The 17874-nt window shown below is 35.2% G+C and overlaps 1 protein-coding gene across 1 annotated transcript in view; it reads left to right on the forward strand.

Moving 5' to 3' along the window:
• PCDH15 (protocadherin related 15) overlaps nucleotides 1–17874 on the forward strand; it is a 660961-nt gene that overhangs the window by 611646 nt on the left and 31441 nt on the right. The window contains exon 26 of the mRNA XM_044660331.1: nucleotides 14591–14767. Within this exon, the coding sequence (XP_044516266.1) occupies nucleotides 14591–14767 (177 nt within the window). The remainder of the gene's footprint in view (nucleotides 1–14590; nucleotides 14768–17874) is intronic.

Below are 17874 nucleotides of genomic sequence, written 5' to 3' on the forward strand. Positions count from 1 at the left end.
TTTATATCAGAATCATAGACTGAGGTGATCTTCCTAATTTGTACACCACAAAAATCTCTTGGATATGCCTCCTTCTCCCTACTCACAGTCACCCACCTAATATATTCCATGGTCATCTTTTGCTTGGACTATTGCAATCATCTCCCTATCTAAACAGGCTCCATCCATTCTAATCCACAGTTGACAAAACAATCTCCCTAAGGGCCATATTAACTTTACTATCCAAAATATTTAATATCTCCCTATTATCTCTAAAATAAAGAAACTCCTCAGATTGCTATTTAAATGGCTTTACAATAGCATTAAGGCCCCACTTTCCTGGCTCATTTCATATAATTGCCATTTATAATCACTATATTGGTATTCTTACTCTTTCCTAACCTCAATATCTCATTATCTGCTTCCTTTCCTAAACAAGACTAGCCCTCCAAATCACTCCTACAATCCTTTGATTCCTTTAAGGTCTCAGTACAAATAACTCCTCCTATTGAAAACTTCTCCTTTTTCCCTCCTCATCCCTATTCCCTTCCTCCTACAATTATCATATATTTACATTTTTTTTTAAGAATCCAAATAGAATCCAAGTTTCTTCAAAGCGAAAACTTTTTTTTTGGTCTTTTTTTTTTTTTTAATTTTAGGACCTTGCATAGAGGGTGCTAAATGGAATTTACTAAATGAATGACTGGAAGAGGCCAAGTGGAGTTACTGAAAATAATTACAGAGCTATTCCATGTGAGCCATCAGCTCTCATGGCCATTTGATCAGTTTTCTCTAAGAATCAATATTGACAAAAAATATAGTGAAACCTAATCAGGGAAGTCTAGTGTGACCCATCTCCATTAGAGAAAGTGAATGTAGTTTGGAGGGGAGCAGTAAGTAATTTGACTGAGACCAGGACAAAATGTGAAACTGAGGAAGTTGATTGGAAACAAAAAAGAATTCTTACCCTGTCTGAAAGGCTGCAATAATGCATACCTACTAAGGGGGAAAATACCTACTAAGGAGTTAAGAGAGCTGAGGAAGGGTAATTCCTGAATATTAATTATAGATGTCAGAAATGAATCATCCAGTTTCTTGAAGATTTAAATATACCCCCCAAAAAAGGAGAAAAGGAGAAAGGGAAGGGAAGGAAAGGGAAGGGGAAGGGGCAGGGGAAGTGGAAGGGGAAGGGAAAGGAGGAAATGGAAGTTTGCTTGAATTTATACAAGAAATATATTTATGTTTTATATATATATATATATATATGTATATATATATATATACCTATATTCACATACACAGACATACCTATATCTTTTTTCCAAAGTAGTGATGCCTACCAAAAATGGGTCAGACATTCTACTATGTAAACACTGTCTGACAAAACAAATTATAAGGGAAAATTCAGATCTTCATAAATGTTTTTTAATATAAAAATTAATGTTTTTTTCAAAGAATAAATGTTATGTTTTTCTTTCAAAGAATTTAAAAATTAAATGAGAAAGGCTGGTTCTGGCTTACCCTCACTGAGACCTTTTTAGTGATTTTCCCAATGGAACTACCCCATTTCTTTAAAATATCCCCATGCTATTTTAATGGGGGATTTTAAAGGAATATTATGCAAAACTTTATTTAAGATGTCTTGATTTCAACAACATGCAATTCTGAGATTGAACTGAGAAACCACTTTGTGAAGAAAATCCAACCTAAAATAAACACCAAAAGTATTAATGAGACCATGTGCTTAGAAAACTATCGTAACAATGGTAACTTGAAAGAAGAAATTGAGATAAAAAAACACATCAATTCTGCCATGGTATTTAATCTTTTTCAACAGTTTATGAAATGCCCAATATGGACACATCCCAATGTTGCTCCTTGAAATGTCATAAAGGTCATAAAGATTTCAGTCTCTCCTTTTTGCTTTTGGATACAGATTTTGTTTTTTATTGACCCTCTCTCTTTATTCACTCATGGGTATGTTTGGAATCTGAGAATCATAAAATCACAGACTCTCAGATTTGGAAGGAACTTCAGAAGTCATCTAGTAGAATCCATTATGAATGGGAATTCCATTTTAAAAATGGGTTTCTAGAGAAACCTATGTCGCTCAGTGGATAGACAGCCAGACCTGAAGATAAGATGTCCTGAGTTCAAAGCTGACCTCAGGTACTTCCTAGCTGAATGACCCTGGTCAAATCATTTAACTCCAAATACATAGACTTTACCATTCTGATGCCTTAGAACCAGTACTTAGTATCAGAAGATAAAGATTTTTTAAAAATTGAGCTTCTAATGTCTGTGTGGGAATTTCCCAGGAGGGAGAATCCACTGCTCCTTGAGGTGTCCCATTCCATTTTAGAACAAGAAGTCTGTAGATTAGGAAATTCATCTAATATCAAATTGAAAGCTACTTTTGCTTCTATTTCTGTTCTCTATTGTTGGTGCAACAGGTGTGACTCAAAAAGTAGCTAAATTGCAACCAAAAATGGTAACTCTAGGACCACTTTCGGTGGAACATGCATTTTTGCGTGTTCCAGAATGTGCTATGAATCTTTTAGGAAGAGATCTGTTGTGTAAATTAAGGGCTACTATCCAATGAACTGAATCTGGTGATATTTCTTTGCATCTCCCAGAGGAATCTTTGAAGGACTTTCCATTTCTAGATGAACCTTAATTCTTAATTAATTACTACCTAATCTCCCTCACAACACTATGCTATTGTCCCATGAACAGAAGAGTATCATGGGAGATAGGTACCATATTTCAATTCATGGAGAACTGACTTACAATTCTGCCCTGGTGCCTACCAGCTGTGTGACCTTAGACAACTCACTTAACACTCACTATCAGTTTCCTCAGATATAAAATGAGGGGCTTTTACTTGATGGCCTCAGAGGCCCCTTGCAACTCAAAATCTGTGACACTATGATACTCTGATGTCAACTGGAACAGGTCTTTCATATGAATGCATTTTAACCCTTGAAGACAGCTATCATTTCCTCTTTCTAGCTTTTCATTTCAAACACCCCAGGTTTTTTCAAGCAATTCTCCTATGACTTTAACCAATAGCCTCATTTATTTCCCTGGCCTTGTTATAATGCCAGTTTCAAACAGGTACAGCAAACAATCCCTATTGGAATAAATTAAAGACCAGTAATTTCTTGGCAATTTCTTTCCGTTGTGAAATCTCTGTTAGGTCGGAGCTCCTAAAGTTTAATTACCTAAAATTTTGCTGACCACATACCATTTAGAAAGAAGCCTACTTCCTGCAAAGACATATAGGGATTATAAAGACAGAAAAATTGAGCAGCTTCATTTCTCTTAACTAATGGAGCATGGCCTCCCCCGTGGCACATCTTATTAATGATATCCTTTGCTATAATAACTCTGTAATCAGTGTAACATAAATTAAAAGTTAACTGTAAACATTAAGCATTAGCCACACATAAAATAATAACATTTTAATGCTTTTTATTGCCCAAACTGCACCTCTATTAGGGAAGAAAGGAAAAGAAAAATAGAATGCCCCTCCTCTTTCCTAGATATTCTTAATCATTTCTGGTGCTCATTCTGAGGGAGTGCAATAAATGCTTTCGAGAAATTTGCATTTTTTCTCTTTATTTAGTATCAGCCCCTATTTTTGAGGATATCTAGTTTTCTTTAAAGCACAAATGAGGCAAATTTCCTATCATCCCCACACCCAGTGGAAATTACACTAAGTATTTTGGGGATTTGCTTACTTATATACAATATAGCAATAGGCAGGCAGAAGTAAATTCATTGAGGACAGGAATTATTTAGGGTATTTTTGTTTATTTTTAATCTCTGAATCCACAGTATCCAAAGTAATGCCTTACATATGGTATGTTACTAATATGTATTTCTGGAATTGAAATTAATTGATTGGAATTGATTGGGCATTGGCTTTCATCGGTTGAGATCTATGACATGAAACTCTTAGGGCCTGAGCCCTAATCGGCCCTATTAACTAACCTTATTTAGAAGATTCCATGCGAGATTTAGTGTTTGATGAACACATTTTCCCAGCTGCTATAGGATGTAAGCTCCTTGAGAGTGGAAACATTTTTTCCTTCTTTTTTTTTCCTCCAAATTCCTTTACACCACCAGTGCCTGATGTAGTATTTGGCACATAGTAAATATTTAATAAATGTTTCTTAATTTATCAATTGATTATTATGAATTCATGGATGAACAGTGTCTTCAGTACTTCTCTAATTAAAATGCAGATCCATTCACTAATTTCTAATTTTGTAATGCTCTTGGGAAATCTGGGGAAGCTACTTCCTAGGTCTGCATATCTGGCAGACAGAAGAGTTCAAATGTTTGTTGCAAAGGCAGGTGATCCATGACTTTCACTCCCTATGCTTTGATTTTGAAGGTTAAAATGTTCAATGCAATATGAATTTTCAGGCACTCAGGGAAGGGATGACATCTCACAAACAAATGAATAATTTTGTCATCTTAGAGGTTGAAAGTGCTTTTATGGGTATCAGTTAAAAATAATCATGGCGCAACCTTGAATACTATAATCCTTGTATTTCAGGGATCTCTAGACTTATGATTGTAGAACCTCTCTCTACCATTGAGAAATCAATATGTCCATGTCTTAGGTAAAATCACAATTAATAATAATAATACTAATAATATTATAGAAATTTATGGGTTTCAAAATATTGGTGTATATTATCTCATTTGATCCTCCCAACAACCATGTGAGGTGGATATTATTATCAACATTTTACAGATAAATCAACATGATTTTTAAAGACATTAGGAAATTTGCCTAGAGTCTCACAGTAACTGCCTGAAGTGAAATTTGAATTCAAGTACTTCCAATTCCAAATTCAATAAATATTCACTGAATTAATTTTCTTTATTATTTTTTTATTAAAAAAAAAAACCCTTACCTTCCATCTTGGAGTCAATACTCTGTATTGGCTCCAAGGCAGAAGAGTGGTAAGGTATAGGCAATGAGGGTCAAGTGACTTGCCCAGGGTCACACAGCTGGGAAGTGTCTGAGGCTAGATTTGAACCTAGGACCTCCAGTCTCTAGGCCTGGCTCTCAATACACTGAGCCACCCAGCTGCCCCCTGCTGAATTTATTTAAATCAAATTATATGTTCACTGCAGTCTGCTAGGATTTTCCTTTAAGACTACTCATATTGTTAGAGCCTTCCATGAAAGTGTGCCTCCATGGCAGAAGCCACAGGAGTCTAGAATTACTTCTACACCACAATTTAGATGCATAAACAATGTGAGAAAGGAGAGTAGATATTTGTAGGCCCCGATGGCACTTGACTTTCATTAGGAACTTAGAACAACAGAGTTTGGCAACTAATTAAGAAAAATCATTAGCCATAATAGTCTTTCTACCAGCTGAATTCCTTGCTGGATTAGCCTTACCCTTCTCTTCAGGACACTTTTCACACTGCTTGCCAGATGAGTAGTTTGTGCTCCTTATCATTAGGGGCAAAAAATTTCAAGTTAGTCATCTGCCAGTTTTTGGCATTGCTGCTGGGAAAAAATCTCTAGTCTATGCCCTTCTATGAAGCACCATATGCAATTATATAACTAAGAGGAAGCAAGGTAAAATGGCTAAAATGTTAGACTTGGTATCAGGAAAACCTTGGTTCTAAATCTGCCTCAGATACCTACTATGTAACTGTATATTGTCATTTAATATCGCTGAGCTTCATTGTAAAAGGAAAGGGCAGAATTTGATGGCTGCTAAAGCCTCTTCCTGCTCTTGAGTTTTCAATCTTGTGAACTATTTAAAAAGAATAATAAAAAAAAAAACCACCAATGTTTCCCTACTGGTATCCATGATAGAGATAAGACCTCTCTAGGCTATTGGCAGGCACAGTAATTTAATTAGAAAGTACAATCCTTTGGGTAAGACTAGAGTCAGATTATATTATTCAGTATAGAAATATCAAGGCACTCACTTGAGCAGTTTCTGTGGTTGCAAAGAATCATTGATTACTACTTTTATATCTATAGTGAGCTCAGGAACTCAATAAACAAGATTCTGAATGAGATACTTTTAATAGTTATGTTTTCCTCACCCAAAGAATCATAGAATTACAGAATCTCTAAGTTAGAAGGGACCTCCTTGGCTCCCCCAGATAATTCATAACTGCCTGAGAATCTCCATTATAGCTCCACCAAGTGGTCATAAAGTCTTCATCTGTAGAACTCCAACAAGGAATCCATAAGCAGTTGATCAATATGTCTGGCTTACATAGACCCTACCATATTTGGAATTTTTTTACATAAGCCAGTGAGTCAACAAGCATTTATTTAGCATATATAGTGATTGCAGGCACATAATGTTCCAGGCACTGTGCTAAGTGTTGACATAAAGAATATCCAAAGGTTGATCCATGCAATCACAGTTTGTGGGCTGATATTTCCATTACCATCTCCTAGCATCTAACAAAAATGAATTCTTGTGACAAAAACAAAATGAGCAAAGACACTAGCTAAATGCATAACAGTATTTGAGGCACAGAGTTTCTAGAGTGGGTAGGAAGGGCACATTCTTACTGATCATGGAAAAATCTCTCATAAGTTTAGAAAGAGAATATCTAGGAAAAGCATGGCGTATTATTTGGTATGTTGATAAGGAGGAGAACCTGTATCTTTTTTTTTAAAATGGGGGAAGAATCATCTTTAAGAAAGGTAGACAAGAGTATCAAATGCTTCATAGAATATGTAGGAATGGATTTGGAGAATGTCGAGGAATGAGACATGAGGGTAATTTAAGCCTTTTAGAAGTTTTAGTTGAATATAAAAACTAAAAGGCACCAGTACTTAAGGAATGAAAGATGTAGAGAGTGAAAAGAGTGGTACAAGACAATAAGAAAATCGAGTGACTCTTCCTTTAAGAAGTATAGTATTAGAGTGAATTGGCTCAGTTAAGAGAGATCATTTGAAGTATATATAGAGAAAGGATGACTAAAAAGAAAAAGGACAGTGAAAGAAAGGAAGAAAGGTTGAGATACTGGTGGAAAGGAACAACCCAAAAGGAATAGCACCTCAAATGGTCTTGAACTCATTAAAATAGAAAGATAGATGAAAATGTGTTTTATGTTCCTAATGGTTAAGCTTGATAGGATTATGCATTTTGTTCTTTGAAATACTGAGGAGGCAATCATACATAATAAAAGCAATCACTGTTTCAAACATCACTTGATTTGAATGAAAAATTAAAAATAAGCTTAAAAACATAGACCAAGAATGATATTTAGAAAACATATAGACTCGCATTTCTTCTGAGGCAAGAAAATTAAAGCAAGACATTGTAACTAACCCAAGGGAATCTCCTAAAGAAAAAGAAACATGCTTAGAAGGATTTATCCATGATCATATAGCCAGTAGATAGCCTATATTCTTAGGGTTATATTATTTGATATATCGATAGGGAGGAGAACCAGCATGTTAAAAAACAAAACAAAACAGGGGAAGAATCATCTTTAAGAAAGGTAGACAAGAGCATCAAATGCTTCATAGAATATGAAGGAATGGATTGGGACAAAGGCAATGAATGAGAGATGAAGGTAATTTAAGCCTTTTAGAAGTTTCAGTTGAGTGTAAAAACTAAAAGGCACCTGGACTTAAGGAATGAAAGATGTACAGAGTGAAAAGAGTGGTATAAGACACTGTAAGGCTGAAAAACACCTTTTAGAGGACTCAAATAATCATCAGCTCAACCGTCTTATTTCAAATATTCTAAAACCAAGGTCCATTGAATTTCAGTGAATTGCCTTGAGTCACGTGGGTAGTAAATAGCAAATCTGGAGCTTGAATTATTAACATTTCCACTGTCACAATAGTACATTGATTCTAAGTCCAATGTTCTTTCTACTTACACACCATGCTTGTTCTCACTGCAGAGGATTGCAGGGAAAGAAAATTAATGATCATTTGGTTTTGGTTTCTTTATAAATAAAGAGACAATTTCAACATGTGAGCTATTACTCTAATTTATAATTATATACATATATATAAATATATAAATTACTCTAATTTATAATTATAAATATATCCACAACTTTTAGACATTATACAATCCAAATCTACCATCTCAATTATCACTTGGTAACTTCTGTGACATACAAAAGAATTTATTTAAAGAGCTTTACTCAGTTAATGTAGAAACACACATTTAGTCACAAAGTATCCATAAATCAATGCTAAATGAAAATGTCTAGAATGACATTTGTAACTTCAAGGAGACATAAGTATATTTTACAGATAATCTTGGTTTTCTTTTTTTGTTTGTTTGGTTTTTTTAATTAATCTTGGTTTTCTTTAAAGAATTTGGATTTGGATTTATTGCTTGTGAAAAGAATGGTATTCAACAAGAATTTATTTATTGCTCACTAAGTTCAAGTCACTATGCTGGGGATACAAATGGAGGCCAAAACATACAGTTCTTGTCTTCCAGGAAGGAACTCATATCCTAAAGGGGGGATCAGCAGCCAAACAACTATGTAATTATAAGGTATATAAAGAAAAAAATTTGAGGTATTTCAGAGAAAAGGTTCTAGGATTTAAGGGGTCTGGGAAAATCTCTTGCAGAAGGCTGCATTTGAGCTGAGTCTTGAATGAAGCCAAGGAAACCATGAGCTAAAGGTTGGGGAGCAGTACTGAAAAAAGGAAAGGTAAGCTAAACTGGAGGAAGTGAAGATCCATAAAAAACACACTTTAGGAAAGGGACCTACTGACTTTTACAGTCCAAGAATCTCCCTCATGAAAAAGAAAAATTATTTACCTGATGGAAATGGAATAAAGTTATGGAAATAGACAGCTTGATGATTTGACTTGATTTCTGCATTATAGAATGGGGGAACCCAAATCCATTTTGTTCAAGACATGCAAAAGACACCTAGCCAAAATGATATTTTGAAGGGTAAGTTCTCCTGAATATTTTACAGTCTAGTCTTCAACTGATCTAATGAAAAATCATGTGTTTATGTATTTCCTGACTTTTCCCTCTAAGTGCCTCCTCTCAAACTGGGCCATTATTCTCTTTTTTTTCCATGAAAGTCAATGCTCCCAGAAGATAAATAGAAATATATGTGTTGGCATTTGGGGAAAGAAAGTTACCAAATAGAATTCTGCCTATGATCTTCCCTTTCCTTTGACCAAGGTTTATAAAAAAAAGTTTAATTAGTTTTAAAAGTATAACTCCTACATAAAAGAATGGTCTCTCATCTTTGATTCATGAACTTCACATTTAGTTTGAAGAAGGTGTTCTTTAAAAATGAATCAACATCATCTACCTTTAAAAAACTACACCAGACCCTAAGGCAACATGCATTGGTACTGATGAATGGTGTTCTTAGTTGATGTGTTGATAACTCCACTCTAGTTGATCATTGCTCAATGGTGGTGAAAGCACAGATACCACCAGGTACCCAAATAACACTTTAATATTTCATGGATCCAGGTGTATTTATGGTATGCAATAACTCCTTCAGATTCCTGACCCTCAACTAGTGCTTGAAAAATACTAATAATTTGGGTGCAAAGTTATGTGAATATGGACTTGCAAAACCTAAATTTGAATCCTCTTTCTATTACATACTGCCTTGTGACAGTTCCCTTTCATTCTCAGGTTCCTGATGTGTGTGCTTGTGCTGTGTTAGAGAGACAAAGAAGAGGTAGGCAGAGATAGAGACACAAAGAGTCAGTGATAGAGATAGAGCAGAATGACAATGACAGGAGTAGAGAGAAAGAGACAAAGAGACAGTAGCAGAGAGAGATAAATAGAGCCAAAGAGACAAATAAGGAGAGACAAAGACAGAGGGGGAGGAAGTGAGAGAAGTAAGGAATGGAGAGACAGTATTGAGCTACAGAAGATCTAAATTTTATCAAATGAGATGCTATCTGTAAAGTGCTTGGCACAGTGCCTAGCACATAGTAGGTTCTTTAAGAATCCTTGTTCCTCAAAATCTATCATCTTATGAATCATCTCAATGAAAACATGTTGTGTTTATTCACCTATTCCACTGTTACTTTACTGAAGGGATCCTCAGATTTCTAATAATATACTTTACTCTTGGCATCAGTCGTACTATCCCTCTCTTTCTACAGGCTCCATCTCTTCAATCTGTAAGTATGCTTTGATGTCCCTATCCTAAAACAATACAATGATATTACCTATCTTTTGTATACTATTTTAAGTTTTACAAAGTGCTTCACAAATATTATCTCATTTTGTCCTCACAATAACCTTGGGAGGCAGGTGCTCTTACTCCTGTCTTAGAGATGAGCACACCAAGGCACAGATTAAGTGATTAGCTGAGAACATCTGTCTCACTTTGGCTTCACTCATGATCCCTGTAACTTTCAAAACCAAACTTCTGCTCTACTGCCCATCATTCTTCAAAATGTGTTGTCTTCCTATGAGAATATTAACTCCTTTCAAGTTTTTCTATCCTTAAAATTTAATGCCTCCCTGAGCACATAGTAATAACTAAACAAATATTCTAACTGAGCCTGAGGACATTTTTCACATCATTCCACCCTCTGCCAGTAGCTCAATGGGAGTGTTTCCTTCCTCCCCTTTCTTGGAAAAGAGCCTGGCTCACATGTGGCATGAGGGTGCCATTTGGGCCCTTGGTCTCTAAAAGGTTCACCATCACTTATGTAGGTCATCCTACAGTATAGATTTTGTCACACTTCTGCTCAATAAACTTCAGTAACCCTTATTAGTTCTAGAATAAATTCATATGCTTCTATTTGATATTTACAATCTTTCTTCATCAATCCCACCTTTCTAGACTTATTCCACATTACACACCTTCACAAATCTTCCACCTATTCTGTATGTCCCTTAAAGGTAGCAATTTAGGTATAATCTTGTCTTCCTCATTAGAATGGAAGTGATTCAAGATCAAACTTTTTTTTTTGCTTTTTCTTTGGATTTTCCTAGTGCCTCACACAATGCTTACTCAATGTAGATCCTTAAGAAAAGCCTCCATCATAGAACAATATTTATATCCTGATGCTAATATTTCAATTAAACTCGATTACTATTTTAAAATGCCTCTTTGAAATCACAGAGAGACATACTATCCTGACCTCACCATCAGGAAAACTTGGATTCACATCTTGCTTCAGACATAAACTTCGTTATTCTGGAGATTCCCCCTCTTCTGTAGGCAACTATTCTTATTATTTATAGATATAAAACTGAAAAATAATAAACTGTATAAACTGAAGTCAAGGGAAGTCAAATGACTTATGCAAAGAAATATAACTATAGACACCAAAGGAGATGGTGTGTCAGATGAAGTTTTTACTGGCTAAAGCCATTTGTGATATTTTCAGTTTGATCAATTACAGATCTGAAATTGTTAAGTATTACAAGTAAGGCCTTAGTTTCTTGTTGACTTCTAGGCTCAAGAAAGTGAAGGATGAAATATTGATACTATAGATTAAATCTAAAAGTGTGCCCTCCCTTTACAGTAAGCTGATTGTTAAACATTTATCAACATGCCCCTGTCTGAACACAAATCCCTTGATATCGGGGCTAGTGCTCTTTCCAATGTACCATGCTGCTTCCCTAGAAGTATAATTTCAAGAGGCAGATCTGGTCTACATTGCTAAGGAGAGTTTACTCCCTTGGAAATTTGTTACAATAATTAAATCACAGAACAATTCCTCCCAAAATTTGCATTGGGGATTTGGGAAAGGGACCTGGAATTTCATCAGTGTTTAGGATTCCAAGTGAGGAAAATCCTTCAAACAATTGCAGGTTGGCAAGTTTCTTTTTGAAAGGTATATTCTTAAAGGATTCTGGTGACAGGTAACTGCCCTCTTTTCTCTAGCTATCTCCCATCCCTGGCATGTTCTCCCTCATATCCTTCAATTATTGACCTTTTCAGTTTCCTTTAAGTCCCAATTAAAATCTCATCTTTTCCTGGAAGCTTTACTTAGCCTTTCTTAATTTTAGTACTTTCCTTCTGTTAATTCGTATTTATCTGGAATATAACTTATTTTGTATATATGTGTTTGCATGTTGTCTTCCCCATTAGATTGTAAGTTCTTTGAATGCAGAGGTTGTCTCTCTCGCATTTAACATAGTGTCTGGCACATAGTAAGCACTTGATAAATGTTGATTGATTCAAGTGACTTATCCATAGTCATGTCACTACTATATGTCAGAGAATAGCCTTGTACCTCAGGATTTTAGCTCTAAGGCTAGCCCCCCAGTTACTATATGATGCTGCCTGTCAGATATGATTTGCAATATGGAAGTACATAAGAGTGATAAGAAGTGCTATATAACCAGATGCAGAAGAAATTATTTCTGGGATAAGTGAATCAGAAATAAAAAAAAAAAACTTTAATACAGCTGAATTTTAAGGATGAATAGGACACCAACCTGTAGAGATGGGACAGAGAGTCAGAAATGCATCTCAAAAATAGGAAATAATTTGGTTAATCTCGTGTGATTTAGCAAGTGGTTTATCATTTGTAGTATTTTATTTTTGGAAGGGTTCATAAAGACATTTTGCAGAATGAATAGGAGGTCCAACTTCAAAATCAAACAGACGTGGATTCAGTTTTTACTCCTCTACATTCCATGAGATCCTGGGCTAGTCATTCTCTCAATGGAGCAGGCAGTTCTCCTAGTACGGATATCTAAAGCTGGAAGTGATGTCAGAGGCCACCTAGTTCAACTCTCTCATTTGATAGATGAGGATATAATTTCCTTATTGAAAGATGAAGACATGGATGCTTAAAGTAGTTAAATGGCTTTCCCACATTCATTTTGCCTCCCTAATAGTCAAGAGGAGAAGATAGCTCAGCTCTTATACCCTTTCCATTTCAAACAGTGACTCTTTTCTATTCTATATCTAACAAAATGTACAAAACAATCTGTGATGTAGAAATAGGACACATAAATACACAATACATAACACAAAATGCATAACAATTAGATTAAAGGAAGGAGCATAATACAACTGGAGGCAACAGCCATGGGTTTGAATCCTGCCTCAGAAACATACTGGCAACGTAACATCATTTAGCCATTTGAGGCCTCAGTTTCTCAACCTGTATAAAGAAGATTACTTTGGACATTCCAAATTGATGGTGCTGTGATCCTACAAAATTTTATGGAAGTGAATGTGCATTATTAAACCTTGTTAGTTTGAAAGATACAAAGTAGGGCAAGATATTTGTTTAAATATTCATCAAAGTTTAGCACTTTTAAGATCATCTAATCCAAATTTCTAATTTTTATGGATGAGAAAACTGAGTAGTGATATCGATTGCTCTGGGTCTCTAATAGAGAAGTAAGGACTAGTCTCTGTCTCTTGACTCCAGATAGCCCATACATAAACAAGCTGTCAGACCTACCTTGGCTCAACAAATGAAAAACTTTGAAGTTTTCCCTTGGCCAGCACCATGGATAAGGCTATTATTAGCAAATTCACCTTTTGAATATAAGCATTCAATTATTTTGGTCTATTTGGCAATTAAGTTGAAGAAAATGCAATGTGCGTTCCTCACCCTTGAATTGTCCAGACGCGAACTCCAGAATCCAGTTATTGGTTGTTCTGTTTCCTTTCCCTTTCAACGCTGTTGGGGAGCCTCGAGCATACATGCCTTTAAACACCCAAGTCTTGTTACATTACTGCTTACTGTCAAGAGGTAGGGAAGTCATCCTTGGACCCTATTCAAAGTTGCAACATAAGATCTCTCATTAAAATTCAGAAGCATCATGATGAAGTGAATAGAAAATTGGCCCTGAAGCCAGGATCTCTGAATTCAAGGCCACTTTTCAAAAATCTTAGCCATGTGACCCTGAGCAAGTCACTAACTTCTCAGTGTTCTAAAATAATAATGTCGAACTCAAATAGAAAAGGATCCCTGAGGGACGCATAATTGTCTTAGAAAACCACAAATTAATGTTATGCTTTAATGTGTATGTTTTTTTTTTAATTTTGAACTTTCCCAAATGCATTTTAATCTGGTTCTGCGCTAACAGGGCCGACTAACTGTGTGTTTGACACTCTGCTCTGTACAACTCTTTAAGACTGTAATTTGCAGAGGTGAATGGTATTTTTCTAAGAGCTCCTATTTCTTCTCATGACACCCATAGGAAGAACAGGTGTTCCATTCCATGTGATCCAATGCCCTGGCATGGATCCCATAAGACATGGGCCAAGGAATTTATCATCCTCTCCCCACCATGGAAAAAGATAGAACCAAAGAGCTCTGTGGCCCCTATGACTTCTATAAATTGTTGACAGTTTTATTTGTAAAACATACTTGGCATTTCCCATGGGCCATTTGAAACTGAAATGGTATCATAAATTCCAAAAGCTCAGACATAAACAGGACATGGTTGATGACCTCCCTCTATATTATTATGCTTTTGTGATCCCTGGAACAGGTCACCATTTAAAAAATATGGAGATTTTTTTTAAAAACAGTTATAAGATGTACCTAGCAGCGACACAAAGTTAGATATCATTGCATTGGGCCCTATTTCCTATGGTTTTAAGTTGTCTCTCCTCACAGCAATCTCTAAGGAACTGTGTTTGCTTTCTGTTTTAATGGATAGGATTTTGGATCGTTATGTGCAAGAACAGATTCCTGGTGCCAAAGTTGTGGTGGAATCCATCAGTGCCCGACGGTTTGGAGAAGCCTATTCTCTAGAAGACTATACCAAGTCTGACCTGGTTGTCTATGCAATTGACCCCCAGACTAACAGAGCAATCAGCAGAAATGAACTTTTTAAGTAAGTACCTGGAACATATATTCAATATTTATTCAAGTTGATCAATGAGGTTATCAATGCAAGATTTCCCTCCAGAGAAGCTAATTTTAGCCCATTCTTTGTGACCCTTTTCAATGTGTAGTTAGAATGTTCTACACCAGGACTATGTTCCCCAAAATTCCTTTAATATTACCCAGCATCCTTTTCCTTTCATCCATGTAACATCCTTGCCTGTTTTTATATATAGTTGTGGGGAGCTCTGCCTCTCTCTCTCTTTTCCCACATGCATGGCTAGGGAAGCTGACTTTACTCAGGCTTTTACTTTTGACTTTTTATTCCTCTTTACCTCAAGTTATTATTAATAAATCTTACTAAATATAGTGAATATTTAGATATTCATTTTTAATCTCACACCTATGAGTTTACCCCAGGATGTCCATTCAAGCTAATGGGCACTATTTTTGCTTTTACTTTGCAAATATAAGAAACATATAAGATGTCCATTAGCCATCTCTTACTCCATAAATAACTTTTCCTTTCTTTCACACATGCAACCTCAAAGATGTTCATCATTCCACCTCTCTCAAGTAACCTTGTTCCTAATGTATTAAACTCGATCACATTCTTTCAATAAAAGCTCTCTGCTTCTTGATGGCAAGTACCTTTAGAGTCCCTTCAAAGTATCATCTGTATTGGTTGCTGCAATGCTTCATATATTTTGTGCCAGTTATTACTTGCTTAAAGTTAATGAAGATTTCTAAGTTTATGGAATTAGTCAGTTAACCAAATTTTCACATCAACTCTATCCAGAGACTATGAAAAGATTTAAAGGAAAAGATAATCCTGGGATATATAAAACCCAAGAGAAATTTATAGAATAACGAAAATTTGAAACTTAGATTTGCTTCTTTGAATTTCTAGTTTCCTTCCTCTGAATTCAAAAAATCAGTCTTACAGAATAAAATAGGGGTGCGTAGCTAAGTAGCAGTACATTTGATGGATGGCAAAAACAATTTGTTGTGGGATCGAGAAAGCAAATGCACTTTTTGTAGCCACTGAGAGAGGCCTGATGTTCAAAATAAGGTTGACAGTGATAATGGCGATTACTGTGACAAAGATCATGATAGCTGCAATGATGCTGCTGTTACTGCTGCTGCTAAGGAGCTCACATATTAAAAACTTTAAATATCAAAAATGTACTTTGCATATCTACCTCAGTTGATTAAGGAATGGTATTTGCACTATATTCTATCCAACTCAGACCAAATTTGGAGTGTTATTCTCTTTAGTACTTATTTAGAAAAGACATTGATGAATTGGAGAGTTTCCATTAAATGGAAACCAGGATGATAATTTTAATTATAACAACAATAGGAACAACAAAAATAAAAGCTATTATTTTTATAGCACTTTGGGGTTTACAAATGATATTTTATTCTCACAAGAACCTTGAAAAGTAATTGCTAATAAGATATGAATCTTATAGATTAAAATAAGCAGAGTTAAAATGTCTTGCCCAGAGTTACATAGGAAGTAAATGTCTGAGGATTTGAACTCAGATCTTCCTGACTCAAGGTCCAGAGTTCCATCTATTATACTATCTAGGTGCTTCTGGTGAGAATTTTCTAAAAATCTGTTGAAGAATTTGTGGGTATTTAGTAAAGAATAAAGGATTTTCAAGTGATGAGAAATAATGACTACATTCAAGTATTTGAACAGATGTCAACAGAAAAGGACTTCAATATATTATAAATCCCCAAGAGGCAGAAATGGAAAGAAAGCATAGAAATGTTAGAAAATAACAAGCTTAATGTCAGAAAAACTTCCCAAGTAATATAATGTCACATGGACAGTCATGGGAAGCTTGGGAAACTTCTCTCCACTGGAAATCTTTTAAGCAGAAGTTGCATGACCACTTATTGGACAGAATTTCTTTTAGATATGGATTCGACCAGATACATGTCAATAGAAGACTTTTTCTGCATCAGTATTCTCTGAATCCATGATTCTGTGAATTGAATTGAACTGAATTCTTGCAAAGGAAAAAATGCAAATTTATACCAATAAATGTAATTGATTATCTGTCATGCCAAATGCTGTTTTCAAGTGGTATAAGCATTATTTGAGTCGACTTAATTGGAAAAGTTATAAGAAAATATTCTGACTGATGTGTAAAGCTAAATGTGCAATAAGAATATCAGTTGTAACTCTGAGAAACAGCTCTGAAGACTCAAATCAAATCTTTGATATTTGCTTTATCGGACTGTATGTTAGGCTTTTCACAAGCAACACTAAATTTGGAAAAAGGTTTCATCTGTATATCTTTATATCTAGATTGGGTAGTTGCATCGAAAATGTTCCATGTTCATGATCCCTCTTGGCTTTCTATTATCAATAAATAACAGTATCATCTAAATTAAACATTAAATGGCATGCCAGTGATCCTGTCTGAACAGAAGCATCTTTAATTTTATTTTTAGAACTAACGAATTGTCTTTAATCTTTCAAAGTGCCCTGAAACAAATTGTTTCATTGTATTCTTCGGTTATATTCTGTAATTATAACTTAAGATGTGTTGTATTAATATACGTGCCCATCTATATGTACAATTTGACACAAAAGTCTGTCCTCCATCAGAAATACTCTTTTTATACTTTAGTACCTACAGAGTTGGTAATATTGCTTTTAAAAAACTTTGAGAATTCTGAGGGACCTATGAGAAAAAATCCTCTCCACATCCAGATAAAGAAATGTGGGAGTAGAAACATAGAAGAAAAACAACTATTTGATCACATAGGTCAATGGGGATATGATTGGGGATGTAGACTCTAAACCATCACCCTAGTGCAAATATTAATAATATGGAAATAGGTCTCGATCCATAACACATGTAAAACCCAGTGGAATTGCTCGTTGGCTCTGGGAGGGGGGTGGAAGGAGGGGAGGGAAAGAACATGATTCATGTAACCATGGAAAAATATTCTAAAATAAATGAATGAATGAATGAACTTAAAGAAAACGGAGTTTTAGCTAATAAAAGTTCCACTTTTAAAAAATTCTGTAAAAGATATTATTTTGCATATACATACATAAAACACACACACACACACACACACACACATATATAT

Source organism: Gracilinanus agilis, chromosome 2 (genome assembly GCF_016433145.1).
Source record: "Gracilinanus agilis isolate LMUSP501 chromosome 2, AgileGrace, whole genome shotgun sequence".
Classification (NCBI taxonomy): Eukaryota; Metazoa; Chordata; class Mammalia; order Didelphimorphia; family Didelphidae; genus Gracilinanus; species Gracilinanus agilis.